The sequence below is a fragment of the Pelophylax lessonae genome (assembly GCF_965119305.1).
Source record: "Pelophylax lessonae genome assembly, chromosome: 13".
NCBI classification, from domain to species: Eukaryota; Metazoa; Chordata; class Amphibia; order Anura; family Ranidae; genus Pelophylax; species Pelophylax lessonae.
The window spans coordinates 161,272,676-161,286,306 of NC_138780.1; the positions used below are offsets into that span (position 1 = coordinate 161,272,676).

Here is a 13,631-nt window from a genome sequence, read left to right on the forward strand (position 1 = left end):
TAACACAAACCCACAACCAAGAATAAAAAAAATTGGAAAAGCTTCTGCATATCCCCTCAAAAGTTGCAGAGAAAGTGCGCTGACGGATGGGCACAAGTACGTCTGCGCCCTGACACACGGGGTCGGCCAAAATAGGAGCCTCAGAGATAGAACAGGTGGTCTAGATTTTCTAATATGAAGAACTGTGGAGGTCAAATGGACATAAGGGTTGTCATATATAATATTTAGTAAATGGAACAAGTGATTGTGAGCACTAAATGTGTTGCATCTCATGTATAGCCAATAAAACATCAATGACAATGGCCATATACCTGGACGTTAATATTAAAATAAATAGTACCTAGAATGGTGACTAAGCCAGGGTTCTACATGTGTAAGTAAATAGACGTTCATGGCATAAAAGATGACTGATGGGATTCGATTAAATAAAAAGACCATGCTACTGCAGGTAGATGTAATTAAATAGTCTAGTGCAGGAGTTCCCAAACTGTGGGTTGCGCTGAGCTGGAAATCACGAAGTGCGGGCCTACGCAAATTACAGAGAGCCAGAGCAGTCAAATGGCGATAGATTCAGGTCCCCACCCACACAGTTTACGGAGACTGGTCTGCAGGAGGATACTTGCATCAGTGAGTACGTATGGGGGCTGTTATGTAGTAGGTAGGATATGTTCATGGGGTGCAGAGCCAGCTCCTCGGTCCTGCTGGTGACAGCGGTGGTGGCTAGACTGGGATTCTCTCAGCTATAGTGGGAAGAGACGGCAGCCTTGGTGTCATAGGAGGGACCAGGTGGCCCGGCGGTATCAGGAGTTCATGGCACCTTCTGTGACCCCAGTAGAGGATCTGAAGGAGAAGAGCCGGGACACCAAGACCAGCATAGAGTTCCTCATCATGGAGATTCTGAGTGAGGTGTGCTGGGCCCTGCATAGGGCAAACAGGGGCTTCACCTTCACTGTGGACCGCTGGGAGAGGAAAGAGGGTGAGTGCCATATAGCCTGCTGATCACTGTCCTGGGGTGGTTGATTTCTATCCTCTGCCTGCCTTATACGGTCTGAGGGTGCTGATTACTGACAACTCCGCTTATATGCCACAGGTTTCTGACCCCTCATTTAGAACATCTGGCAAGTGTATCAGTAATAAATTGAAAAGTAGTAAATTAAAAATATAAATTTACTACAACACCTCCCTCCCTTTAAAATACGCATTATTATTATTATTATTTGCATTTATATAGTGCCAACAAATTCTGTAGCGCTTTACAATGCTCAATTACAAGCAAGTGGGTCCTGAAAAATAACTGTATTAAGAAGTGGGTCTCGACCCCAAAAAAGTTTGGGAAGCCCTGGTCTAACAACATAGTAGAGCCATGTATGAAAGTGCAGGGATTTATTGGCTACTATATAGTCTTCTGTAAAGAAAACCCTTTTCCAAAGTTTGCTTCTCCTGCATGTTGGTTGTCACACAACACAGAGCTGTAGATTCTTTACTCATCCCTAACAGTTTGGTGTTCTTACTCACTTTTATTCCTTTAATGCCAGTGGTAACTCAACATAGCGGACTAAATCTCATGCTAGGCGCCAGATAACAAAAGCTTTAATTCTGCAGATACTGTATCAAACACGTAACTTTTTGTATAATTACTTGCCTCCTTAGGGTCCGTTCACACGGGCGTCCATATGTCCGTTTTTCCTCCCATCCGTTTGCGGATGAAAAACAGACATAATTTATGTCTATGGGATTGCGGACGTTAGCGGATGACCATCCGCTGACACCTGTTTTGCGTCCATTCCGTTCAGTTTCATTTTTTGAGATGGAAGAGAACTCTATGGCCACTTTCACACATACCGTCCGTATGTCAGTTTTTCATCCATCCGTTGACGGATGAAAAACGGATATCAATGCATCTCTATGTAAAAACGGATGATCATCTGTTAACATCTGTTTTCATCCGCTCCCGTCAATGTCTGTTTTTTGGAACGGATGAATGCCCTATCGAACGGACGCAAAAACGAATGTCAGCGGATGTCATCCGCTAACGTCTGCAATCCCATAGACATACATTATGTCTGTTTTTCATCCGCAAACGGATGGATGAAAAACGGACTTACGGAACGGACTCTACAAAAGTGTCATTTGTGTCCGTTTTAAAAAAAAAAAAGTGCCTGAGCGGAAAGAAAAAAATGGATTGTGCCGTGTGAAAGGACCCCAACAGCATTGTTTGCCTATAAATGTGTACATTACAAAACTATAGTTTTGGCAGCTTTGTTAGAAAATATGCTATAAGCCACTATTCACCTTACATCACTACATGAGCAGCTTCAATATTGTTAAATCATAAATATTTGACACTTTTATTGTAGGCTTATTAGTCCTTTACATGTGTTCTATTATAGAATGGGACTGTTTGATTCCAGATACAAACAAAACAGCGGAGGCCTTTGAAATAATCGCATGTTCAAATTGTCTCCTGGGGTTGATGTGTTGTTAGCGCAGCCACAGGGCATGGTGGTGGTTTTGTGTTTAATCGTGGCTGCCCTCCGCAGCGACAGCTTTTCATTCTGCTTCTCATGGTTTGTTCTGGGATGTTTGCCATCTCTCCGCAGGCAGCAGCCCCGAGCAAGAGGATGATGTTGTTTTCAGGCGGAAAAGAAAATTGGCAGCAGCAGCTGTCTTCAGGTCACCGGAGGTAAGCAGCATAACATCTTTTGCCATAATACAGGCCAGAATCTTTAACATACAGGCTTTAATTAGCAATAGACTTATTGCAGCTGGTGTTGATTTGTTTCAAATTTTAATTCCTAGTCAGCAAGCAGCGAGAGTGACTTCGATTCCCCGAAGCCTGGAGCAAAAAAACGGAGACGGGAGCCTAATACAGTAAGTCTGCCTTTTTATTTTTAGCAAATAAATGCTTGTCCCTGTAAATGATTGTTAATTTATGTCAAAATACTTAAAGTGAACCTAAAATCAACAAGTTTGAATTTGCCACCTTTTAGAGAACATCTAGAAATATTAAAGTAGAACTAAAGGCAAAACTATTTTTTGCCATCTGTGTCCCATTGAGGAGATTTCCCTTCACTTCCTGTCCCATAGCCAAGATAGGAAGTGAGGAAATTCCTGCAAATTAACCACTTGGCGCCAAATCACGTACCCTGTACGTCATTTGACTTGGCATCACCCCTGTATCGTTTTTCAGAGCCGGCGGTCGGCTCTCTTGTAATAACGACTGGAGCGGCTAACCAACCACTCAGTTATTACAAGCAGTGGGAGGGGATGTACATCGCGCTAGTCGGAGACTTGAAGAAAGTCAGAATCGGGTTGCCTCTATGGTAACCCGGAAGCAACGACGTGACATTACTTCCAGTTTACCAGCATCTTGAGGGCACCATTTATTGAAAATCAAAAGTGTTCAAAAATGCGGATCTTGGTGTTTTGAATGCTTCCAAGTGCATAGGTGGGATTTGGGGTCCTTTTAGACCCCAGATCCTCATTAAGAGTACCTGGATACATTCCTATTGCTGTTTTGTTTGTTGTGACAGCAATAAAAGCGATAAGAAAAAAAAAATGAAAATGTAAAAATAAATGTAACCACTTCCATGCCGATGGAGTCATATGACAGCCTGGGCTTTGAGTGGGGATATCTGAATGATGCCTGCAGCTTTTTTTTTTTTTTTTTTAGCCGGCAATTCTCTTTACCATAAGAACAATCATATCGGCTGTTCAGCCGCTTGATTGTTTTTTGTGGGGGGGGGACGTCAACTCCCCCCCCTCCCGCCTCCCTCTAGTGCCTCTACCGGCTCTCTCGTGCAATCGGCAAGCTGGTGAAGGAATCCACCAGTGGCGGAAGTACACCATAGAGAATAACGAGGACCAGATGGTCCCCAGCAGTCTCTATGAGCCCCGGTTCACACTTGTGCGTGTTCGGGGTTCGCATGTAATATCGGAGCGCACTGCTCCGACATTACATGCGATCGGCTGTGCGGTGCGAGTTTAGCCATACGGTTTGTATGGCTAAATTCGCACCGCAGCCGCTCCAAACACGCACAGGACCCTTTTTTCTAGCCGCATCAGGATCGGATCGCACAGCGGTTCACACTTGTGCGATCCGATCCTGTGCGAACTGCACGATCGCACTGCGATATGCGATCAAACTGGGGGTGTCGTTAAGATTACATTGACACCCCCAGCGTATCGCATATGGCAGTGTGAACTGCCGGGGTGCGTGTGCGATGCGGGAAAAGGCTGCGAATTCGCAGCCTTCCCGCATCGCATATATGTGAACCGAGCCTGACTCTTGGAGGCCAGGCTGCGATGTCGCGCCCAGCCTGGCAGTTGTAAATACTGCCGAGATCATTTTTATTTCAGGCTTTCCAGCCTGTAGGAGAGACCTGAGGTCTTATTGACCTCAGATCTTTCCATAAAGAGGACCTGTCATTCAGTATTCCTATTACAAGGAATGTTTACATTCCTTGTAATAGGAATAGAAGTGATTAAAAAAATAAAGGGAAAGTTTAAAAAGTTTAAAAACAAAAAAAATAAAATAAACAATAATAAAAAAAAAAATTAAACACATCACCGCATGCTCGCTTGCAGTAGTAAACGCATACGTATGTCGCTCCCACATATGTAAACAGCACTCAATCCACACATGTGAGGTATCGCCACAAACGTTGCAGCAAGAGCAACAATTGTAGCCCAAGACCTCCTCTGTAACACTAAACTGGTAAACTGTAAACATTTTTAAAGCTTTGCCTATGGAGATTTTTAAGTACAGAAGTTTGGCGCCTTTCAACGGGTGTGCAAAATTTTAAAGCGTGACATGTTAGGTATCTATTTGCTTGGTGTAACATCATCTTTCACATTATACAAAAAGAGGTTTGAAAACTGCTGCACAAATACCGTGTGACTTAAAAAGTTGCAATGACCGCCATTTTATTCCCTAGGGTCTCTGCCAGATAACCTATATAATGTTTGGGGGTTCTGAGTAATTTTCTAGCAAAATAAATGAGGATTTCTACATGTAGGAGCGGAGTGCCAGAATTGGCCTGGTATGGAAGCGGTTAATAAAAAAAAAAAAATGAAGTGCCCTCGATCCCCCGTGCTAGCGCGCAAAGGTGAATGCGTGCGTCGGACACACACGGCTGTTATCCCACACGTGCGGTATTGCCGCGAACATCAGATTATGTTTGGTATCTATATACTCGGGGTGACCTCTTTTTATATTTTACAAAAAAAATTGGGTTATGTATTGTGGTGTTTTTTTTTTTTTTAATTAAAATTTTGTGTATTTTTTTTCCCAAAAACTGTGTTTGAAAAATGTCTGTGCAAATACCGTGTCACAAAACAATTGCAAAACCCACCAATTCTCTACGGCCTCTACTTTAAAAACAAAAAATAATTTGTTTGGTTGTTCTAACTAATTTTCTAGCAAAAAAAACAAAAACTTATTTTAACATGGAAAGGTGTTCTAATCCCTCTCCACTTTATCTAAAACTATATAAAAAAACCCTGAAAAGCTAGGTTTTTGTCTTAAAGTCCTCCTGAAAAATAGCAGACCTTCTGTCTCATTGCTATATACAGTGTGGGGTTTAAGTATTGTCTTCGCTTACTGCTAGTCTGAGATTTAGGGTGCGATTTGGGGATGTCACTGCTTTGCTGTTCAGTTGGCGAGAAATCTATCTGAGAACCTGCTTTTTATTTGTTCTGTGGATATGTGCTTCCTCCACCTCTCCGAATTCTTAATCATTACCCCACCAGTCCTCAGATCACCAGTCAAGAGAAGGAGGGCAGCTCTACCATGACAAAGCAAAGCCCTGCTTCTCTATCAAGGTGGTCACTTCAACACAGTTTGAAACATGGCATGGTAAATTAGTAGTAGAAAAAAGATCTACAAGAGCCTAAAGAAATGGCATACAAGCCGCACTGATGACTCTGTCCCCTCTGCTTGGCTTTGTGGTCACAGCTTCCACAGTAGATATCCTCCTTTTTAATTTAACTCTTACTTTTTAGAATGCAAGCAGCGAGTGTGATGTGGACTCGCCGATGCCTGGAGCAAAAAAGCGCAGATGGAGGCTTAACACAGTAAGTTTACCTTCCTTTAATTTTAGTCACATCCTGCGCTGCCTATAGCAGAATGACTGCTAGGTGGGGGGGGGGGGGGGGGTTTCATTATCCTGACTGGGTGTCATAGGACGTCCATCAGGATATGCCACTCGCACGCGTGCCCCCATGGACGCAGCGGTGATCGGTAGTGTGGTGCGTTTCTCTGACACACCACATCTCCGTTCTCGTTAAAGAGCCTATGAAGTAGGCTCTTTACCACATGATCAGCTGTGTCCAATCACAGCGTTACTAGGAAGTGCCCGTTATCAGCATTCCTCTATTTTCCCTGACATGGTGCAAGTAGAGGGGAGCCAATAAGCAGCTCTCCTGATAGGGGGGATCTGCACTGATAGTCAGTGCAGCCTCATCAGTGGTGCCCATCAGGAATGCCCATCAGTGCCTCCTCATCAGTCCCCCATATCAGTGCAGCCTCATCAGTGCCCATCAGTGAAGGAGGAAACTTATTTGCGAAATTTCTTAACAGAAAAAAAGAAAAGTGTTTTAATTTTATAACATAAAAAAGTATTTTTTCTCAATATTTGATCTTTTTTTCATTCGTTTAGCAAAAAATAAAAAAAACCCAGTGGTGATCAAATACCACCAAAATAAAGCTCTATTTGTGTGAAAAAAATGATAAAAATGTAATTTGCCTACAGTGTTGCATGACCGCGCAATTGTCATTCAAAGTGTGAAAGCTGAAAATTGGCCTGAGCAGGAAGGGGGTGAAAGTACCTTGTATTGACTTGTTTAAAGTAAAACTTTGGTCTCCCATAAAAATGTGCTGCAGCACCAAACTAGGAGTCTGCATTTTAGTTTTCTTAGACCTTCTAAAAAGCCCCCACAAATACCCATTGATAATTGCCAGTGAAGTACACCTAATGCAGCTTCCTGTGATCTTGTGGCAATGATGCTGCACTGCTTCTCAGTTTCCAGTTTCATGGAGGCTGTGCCTGCTTGCACTACAGTGGGATGATAAAATGTTTCAGGGGGTGTGGCTGTCAGTTTTGTCATTGATTCATGAGCTTGAAGCTTGTCAATTGTCCTGCCCATTTCCTTCTGGATTGACCGCGCACTGCTTCTGTTACTGAATCATGTCATCAGTATCCACATATTCGACATGTAAGCTCACATGTAGCGATCATGATTATTTAAAATGAAACAAAGCACCATTCATGAAGATATAAACTTTTTAAGCTCTACGCGTTTCATGTGGCAATGCCCGCTTCAGGAGACAGTCCAGATATGATTTTTTGTATGAGTAAATATCAATGTTGTAAAAATCATATATGAAAAATAATGAATATATGAAATATTCATTTAACATCCTAGGTCACGAGCGCCTTTTTACCAATTTCTCTATAAAAAATAATGTAGATAAAATAATCTAAATGTGTAGGCAGCAGGATCCCAATGTTATGGAGCAAAATCCATAGGGATGGTTCCACCAGGAGCTGAAGGAATAGGGTGGACCTGGGACCAGACACCAAAGGATGCTCCAAGCTGCGACAAACCCCCTTGAAAAGAGTGGCCACCGGCCTAGAGAGGAAACAGCGTCACCCCTGCTCACAGCAGGCAAAAGAGATCCTGACTCAGGGATGACACTCTTCCCTCTCTAGGCCTGTTTGATGACATGATTATGAGCTAAATCAATGTTACATATTTTTTGTTAGTCTGTTTTAATATGCTGTATTACATTTTTGTACTTTTTTATATACGCTGTTTAATTTTTCTCATGCACCACTCCTAAACGTCCCATGGGCTAAGTTCTTTTTGGTTGTTTTATCTTTTGAATATCTCTGAAACTGAACCTTTCAAACATTTGGGTCGTTGTGTTCACGATTTCCAGCACCACCTGAAATGTTGCAGTCCCACTTGTACACATTGTTTCTTTAGAGGGAGGCTACTAAGAATTATGTAACAGATTCTACCCGGATACAGAGTGCAAAGCCTTGATGAATTTACCTGCCACGTACCAGCTATTTTACTTTGAAACCCAAAAGCAGCCAAGCTACCAAGTTCTCTGAATAGTGAAACAAATGGCAGGGCAAACTCTGATTCTCAGTAGGATGCCCTGCCAACTGATTGATTGCAGAAGCGGCATGCTCCTGTGAAACAGTCAAGAATTGGCTATATTGTTACCAAAGCAAAGTAACCAAGCAAGATGTCAAGGATACATGGTGCCAATTTACACCCATGTTTGGCTCCTGGAATTCTACCTAGAGTACATGATGGAGCCTGCCTTGACTTCAGCCATGTGGTTTCCTGTTTGTAGCCAGCCCAACTTTCCATTTAGAGGTAATAGATGCTCAATGTAGGGGCGGCGGGTGCCTTTGTAGTTCGTGTGCTACCTGCACACAAACTGGGACTAATGTAAACAGCTGGGACTTGGACAGCGTTTTTGAGCTTAGTGTTCACCTGGAATACAGGTTCTGTTCAATATATACAAAGTGTCCTTGATATGGGACAATTATGCAACTTAATGCAGCAGTTGAGTCCAGTGCTTTCAGATAACTGAGCTATAAAGCTGACAATAGCATTGACCACTTTATCAGAATAGTATTTGCCCTTCGTAGCATTCCTGAAGTAATTTCAAATGATCACCTTGTAAAACAACCCATTCAGTTTAAAATAGAAATGAAAGGCAAAAACATTTTTGTATAGATTAAAAAAAAAAAACATCATAAATACTTTTTTTTTTTAAATGATATCACATTCCCTCTGTTCTCAGCTGCATAAGAGCTGGGGGAGGAGAAGCAGCCGCACACTGAGCTTTCCCAGTGAATGGCTGTGCGGGGGGGGGGGGGGGTGTCAGGACAAGTCTGATCATTGGAGAGCAGGCTGAGTTCCCAGCACAGCTAGAGAACTGACCACAGGGTGCTTTCCTGCTTAGTGTTGTCAGATTTTTAGTAGGAGTGGAGGGACTGGCAGGAACACCAGGGATTTCACATTAGGGAAGCAATACAAAGTGAACAGGATACTTTCTTATAGAAGTACATGGTACAGCAGGCACATATCAGGAATATGAAGTGTTGGGGTCACAAACGCTTTAACTCAACCATTCAAGTCTGACGATTTACCCCAAAAGCTGTTTTTAACAAATAGTGGACATATTATGATCTGAAACAGTCAGCCCTTTATTTAACCCTTCTCTGGGCAATATGCTTTGGGTCCTTTATACTCATTTGGAGTCTGAGCTCATCACTGAGTACATCTTTGTCACCTTGTTGCCCACACCAGGACACCTTGACAAGGTAACCACAGAAACACAACCTAGATGTCCTTCCACTAGGAAAAGATTACTTCTATAAGTGATCGTGCTTTAACAAAAGCTCTGTATGTTGTGAGGTTTTGCTAGATTTCTTGCTATTCCTTTGATCTTCACATTGTATTATCCTTTTAGCCAGCTCATTACCCAATTTTCTGCCAGTGTGGGCCCTGTCTTGTTTTTTTTTTTTTTAACATGTTAATTCAACAAACCGATCTATCCAACAAACTGAATCTGTCTGCTTAGGCGTTGTACAACATATGGCTAAATTTTATGGACACCTGATATCATACCTAACCTATATGTACGAAAGTATGTGGACACCTCTCCACATTGAGCTCAGGTGTTTTTAGTAAATTCTACAGCATACATAAACATTTTAGACAGGTGTGTGCTTCCAGCTTTGGGGCAACATTGTTTCAGCATGACTGTGCCCCTATGTACAAATTTCTCCAGGAACACCTAGTTTTACAAGCATGGTATGGAGAAAGTCAAGTCACCTGCACAGAGCTCTGACCTCAGCCCGATTTCACACCTCTTGAAGTAAAATCAGTACCTGACCTCACAAACGCTTTTTTGGATGAATGAACACAAATTCCTACTGATACTTCAAAATCCCGTAGAAAGCCTTCCAAAAACAGTTGGGGCTGTTCTAGCTGCAAAGTGGGAAGGTGGGGGTTGGCCCCATATTAATGTCCATGGTGTTCCAAATAAAAGTATATTTATGGCGCAAGGAATGGTTTATAGACCCTATTCACATATACAGCCCCAACAGTGGAAAGTCCAAGAAAATGTCCAAGAGTGTACGGATCCACTAATTCTATATTTTAAGTTCATACAGTTCAATGAATTATTATAAGTATTGCTTCATAGGCAGCTCCACCTGAGATAGGAACAAACCTCTAGAAACACAAGAAAAGCTTATCTGCAACCATATGGATGGAGTGTGGCTGGTCCTCCTAGATGTAACAGCTTACAGTGTGTCTGCCAATGGGGAAGCCAGTTCTGCTGATCCTGGAAGAAGGAAGAACCACCCTGGAGCAGTGGACCCGGATGTGACCTCTTGCACGCGGGCCGAGCAGTTGCTATTGACTCCTATCTCAAACCAATGGTGTCCCATCCGGATGCTGCCCTCCAGGGTGGTTTTTCCTATTTCTGGGATTGGCAGAACTGGATTCCACATTGACACACGCTGTCAGCAGTTACATCTAGGAGGACCAGCCATACTCCATCCATATGGTTGCAGATAAGCTTTCCCTGTTTTTATCCTTGTGTGTTTCCATTTGTCTGTTTATTTTATTGAATAAAAGCGGAGCTCCACCCTAAAGGGGAAGCTCCCTATAACTGCCTACCCCCTGCCACATTTGGCACCTTTTGGGGGGAGTGGGCGAGCGAGTATCTGGTTTTGACAGGTACCCGCTCCCACTTCCGGCTGAGTTTGTCGTGGCATGCGCAGTAGGGAACTGGCTGTGAAGCCGCATTGCTTCACTGCCAGTTTTCCTTAGGTGATGGCGGCTGCAGCACTCGATAGCTAATTGAAAAATCAGCATAGGTGGAGACACCGCTGGATTCAGCGTCCTAGGTAAGTGTCCTGATATGAAAAGTCAGCAGCTACAGTTATTATAGCTGCTGACTTTTTTAGTTTTTTCTGCAGGAGCCCTAAATACCCTCTAATATTGCATTTGGTGCCCCCTTGTGTCTTCTTTTAATTTGGCTATATAGTGTATGTCAAAATTTTAACAAATAAGGATGCTAAAGTAACTGGACATATACAGGGAGTGCAGAATTATTAGGCAAATGAGTATTTTTGAGGATTCATTTTATTATTGAACAACAACCATGTTCTCAATGAACCCAAAAAACTCATTAATATCAAAGCTGACTATTTTTGGAAGTAGTTTTTAGTTTGTTTTTAGTTTTAGCTATTTTAGAGGGATATCTGTGTGTGCAGGTGACTATTACTGTGCATAATTATTAGGCAAAAAATCAAATATACAGTATACCCATTTCAATTATTTATTTTTACCAGTGAAACCAATACAACATCTCAACATTCACAAATATACATTTCTGACATTCAAAAACAAAACAAAAACAAATCAGTGACCAATATAGCCACCTTTCTTTGCAAGGACACTCAAAAGCCTGCCATCCATGGATTCTGTCAGTGTTTTGATCTGTTCACCATCAACATTGCGTGCAGCAGCAACCACAGCCTCCCAGACACTGTTCAGAGAGGTGTACTGTTTTCCCTCCTTGTAAATCTCACATTTGATGATGGACCACAGGTTCTCAATGGGGTTCAGATCAGGTGAACAAGGAGGCCATGTCATTAGCTTTTCTTCTTTTATACCCTTTCTTGCCAGCCACGCTGTGGAGTACTTGGACGCGTGTGATGGAGCATTGTCCTGCATGAAAATCATGTTTTTCTTGAAGGATGCAGACTTCTTCCTGTAACACTGCTTGAAGAAGGTGTCTTCCAGAAACTGGCAGTAGGACTGGGAGTTGAGCTTGACTCCATCCTCAACCCGAAAGGCCCCACAAGCTCATCTTTGATGATACCAGCCCAAACCAGTACTCCACCTCCACCTTGCTGGCGTCTGAGTCGGACTGGAGCTCTCTGCCCTTTACCAATCCAGCCACGGGCCCATCCATCTGGCCCATCAAGACTCACTCTCATTTCATCAGTCCATAAAACCTTTGAAAAATCAGTCTTGAGATATTTCTTGGCCCAGTCTTGACGTTTCAGCTTGTGTGTCTTGTTCAGTGGTGGTCGTCTTTCAGCCTTTCTTACCTTGGCCATGTCTCTGAGTATTGCACACCTTGTGCTTTTGGGCACTCCAGTGATGTTGCAGCTCTGAAATATGGCCAAACTGGTGGCAAGTGGCATCTTGGCAGCTGCACGCTTGACTTTTCTTAGTTCATGGGCTGTTATTTTGCGCCTTGGTTTTTCCACACGCTTCTTGCGACCCTGTCGACTATTTTGAATGAAATGCTTGATTGTTCGATGATCACGCTTCAGAAGCTTTGCAATTTTAAGAGTGCTGCATCCCTCTGCAAGATATCTCACTATTTTTGACTTTTCTGAGCCTGTCAAGTCCCAAGTTGACCCATTTTGCCCAAGGAAAGGAAGTTGCCTAATAATTATGCACACCTGATATAGGGTGTTGATGTCATTAGACCACACCCCTTCTCATTACAGAGATGCACATCACCTAATATGCTTAATTGGTAGTAGGCTTTCGAGCCTATACAGCTTGGAGTAAGACAACATGCATAAAGAGGATGATGTGGTCAAAATACTCATTTGCCTAATAATTCTGCACTCCCTGTATATTAAAAAAAAAAATTCTGATTTAAGAATCAACTTACACTGGTTTTCCAATATATTTCTAATATAAATATTCATAAATAAATATTAAAGTACACACACGTTTTTGAGAAAGCTGGACTGAGCTTCATGGACACTGTGGTTTTGATCTATCAACTCTACAAGACCGGTGAGTGTCTCTATACCGGTTTTGGATTTGTATGGATTTCTTTGTGGGTGAGCACCTTGGCATTTACCGCAAACATTGCACATGTGAACTACATTACAACTACATAGATTATTTTTTTTTTTTTATTTTTTTTTTTTTATATATTATCCTTATCTGCTGTATGCTGACACGTATACATGCTGTAGTACAAACACTATATAATTGAGTACAATCATATATGCTGTGAATGAATACTAAATAATTCACGGCAGGATTTGCCTTTTGTTCACCTCCCATGTGAAGAAGGAAGAGTGCCATCCTGTTGTCTTAACAATTACCTGAGTGACTCTATTAAAAGACCAAAATCTAAGGATGTGTATTGCAGACAAAGCTGGGGGGTTTGGAATGAAAAGGAAGGATATAAAAGACAAAAATACATGCAATTTGTGGGAAAAAATAAATTTGTCAATAGCTGGATGTTGCTAAGCAACAGCGCTTCTTTCAGAATAGTAATTTTCTGTAGCTTTTCAAGGATATTGAAAGGCTGCACGTGTCTTTGTAGCTGGCCTTAAACAGGTCACCATATTACAAGCTAGGGGATCACCACCTAAAAACCCCAAATGTTCTCCTGGTGGACAATGGCAGCAAACATTGTCCTCTGGGTGGGTTCTCCTATTTATCTTACTTTGATTACAGCTTTCCCTTTGCTACTAGAAAGGGATTTGTGGTCTTCTGCTGCTGCTAATAAAGCTCAATTGTTAGAAACATCAAGTGCACCTAACCTGTGATTT

The 13,631-nt window shown here is 42.3% G+C and overlaps 1 protein-coding gene across 3 annotated transcripts in view; it reads left to right on the forward strand.

The window, feature by feature from the left end:
* The window catches only part of FANCM (FA complementation group M), a 318,993-nt gene that overhangs the window by 262,983 nt on the left and 42,379 nt on the right, over positions 1-13,631 (forward strand). For all 3 annotated transcript variants that reach the window (XM_082275430.1, XM_082275431.1, XM_082275432.1), the window contains 3 exons: positions 2,601-2,683; positions 2,800-2,871; positions 6,004-6,075. In XM_082275430.1, the coding sequence (XP_082131556.1) occupies positions 2,601-2,683; positions 2,800-2,871; positions 6,004-6,075 (227 nt within the window). The remainder of the gene's footprint in view (positions 1-2,600; positions 2,684-2,799; positions 2,872-6,003; positions 6,076-13,631) is intronic.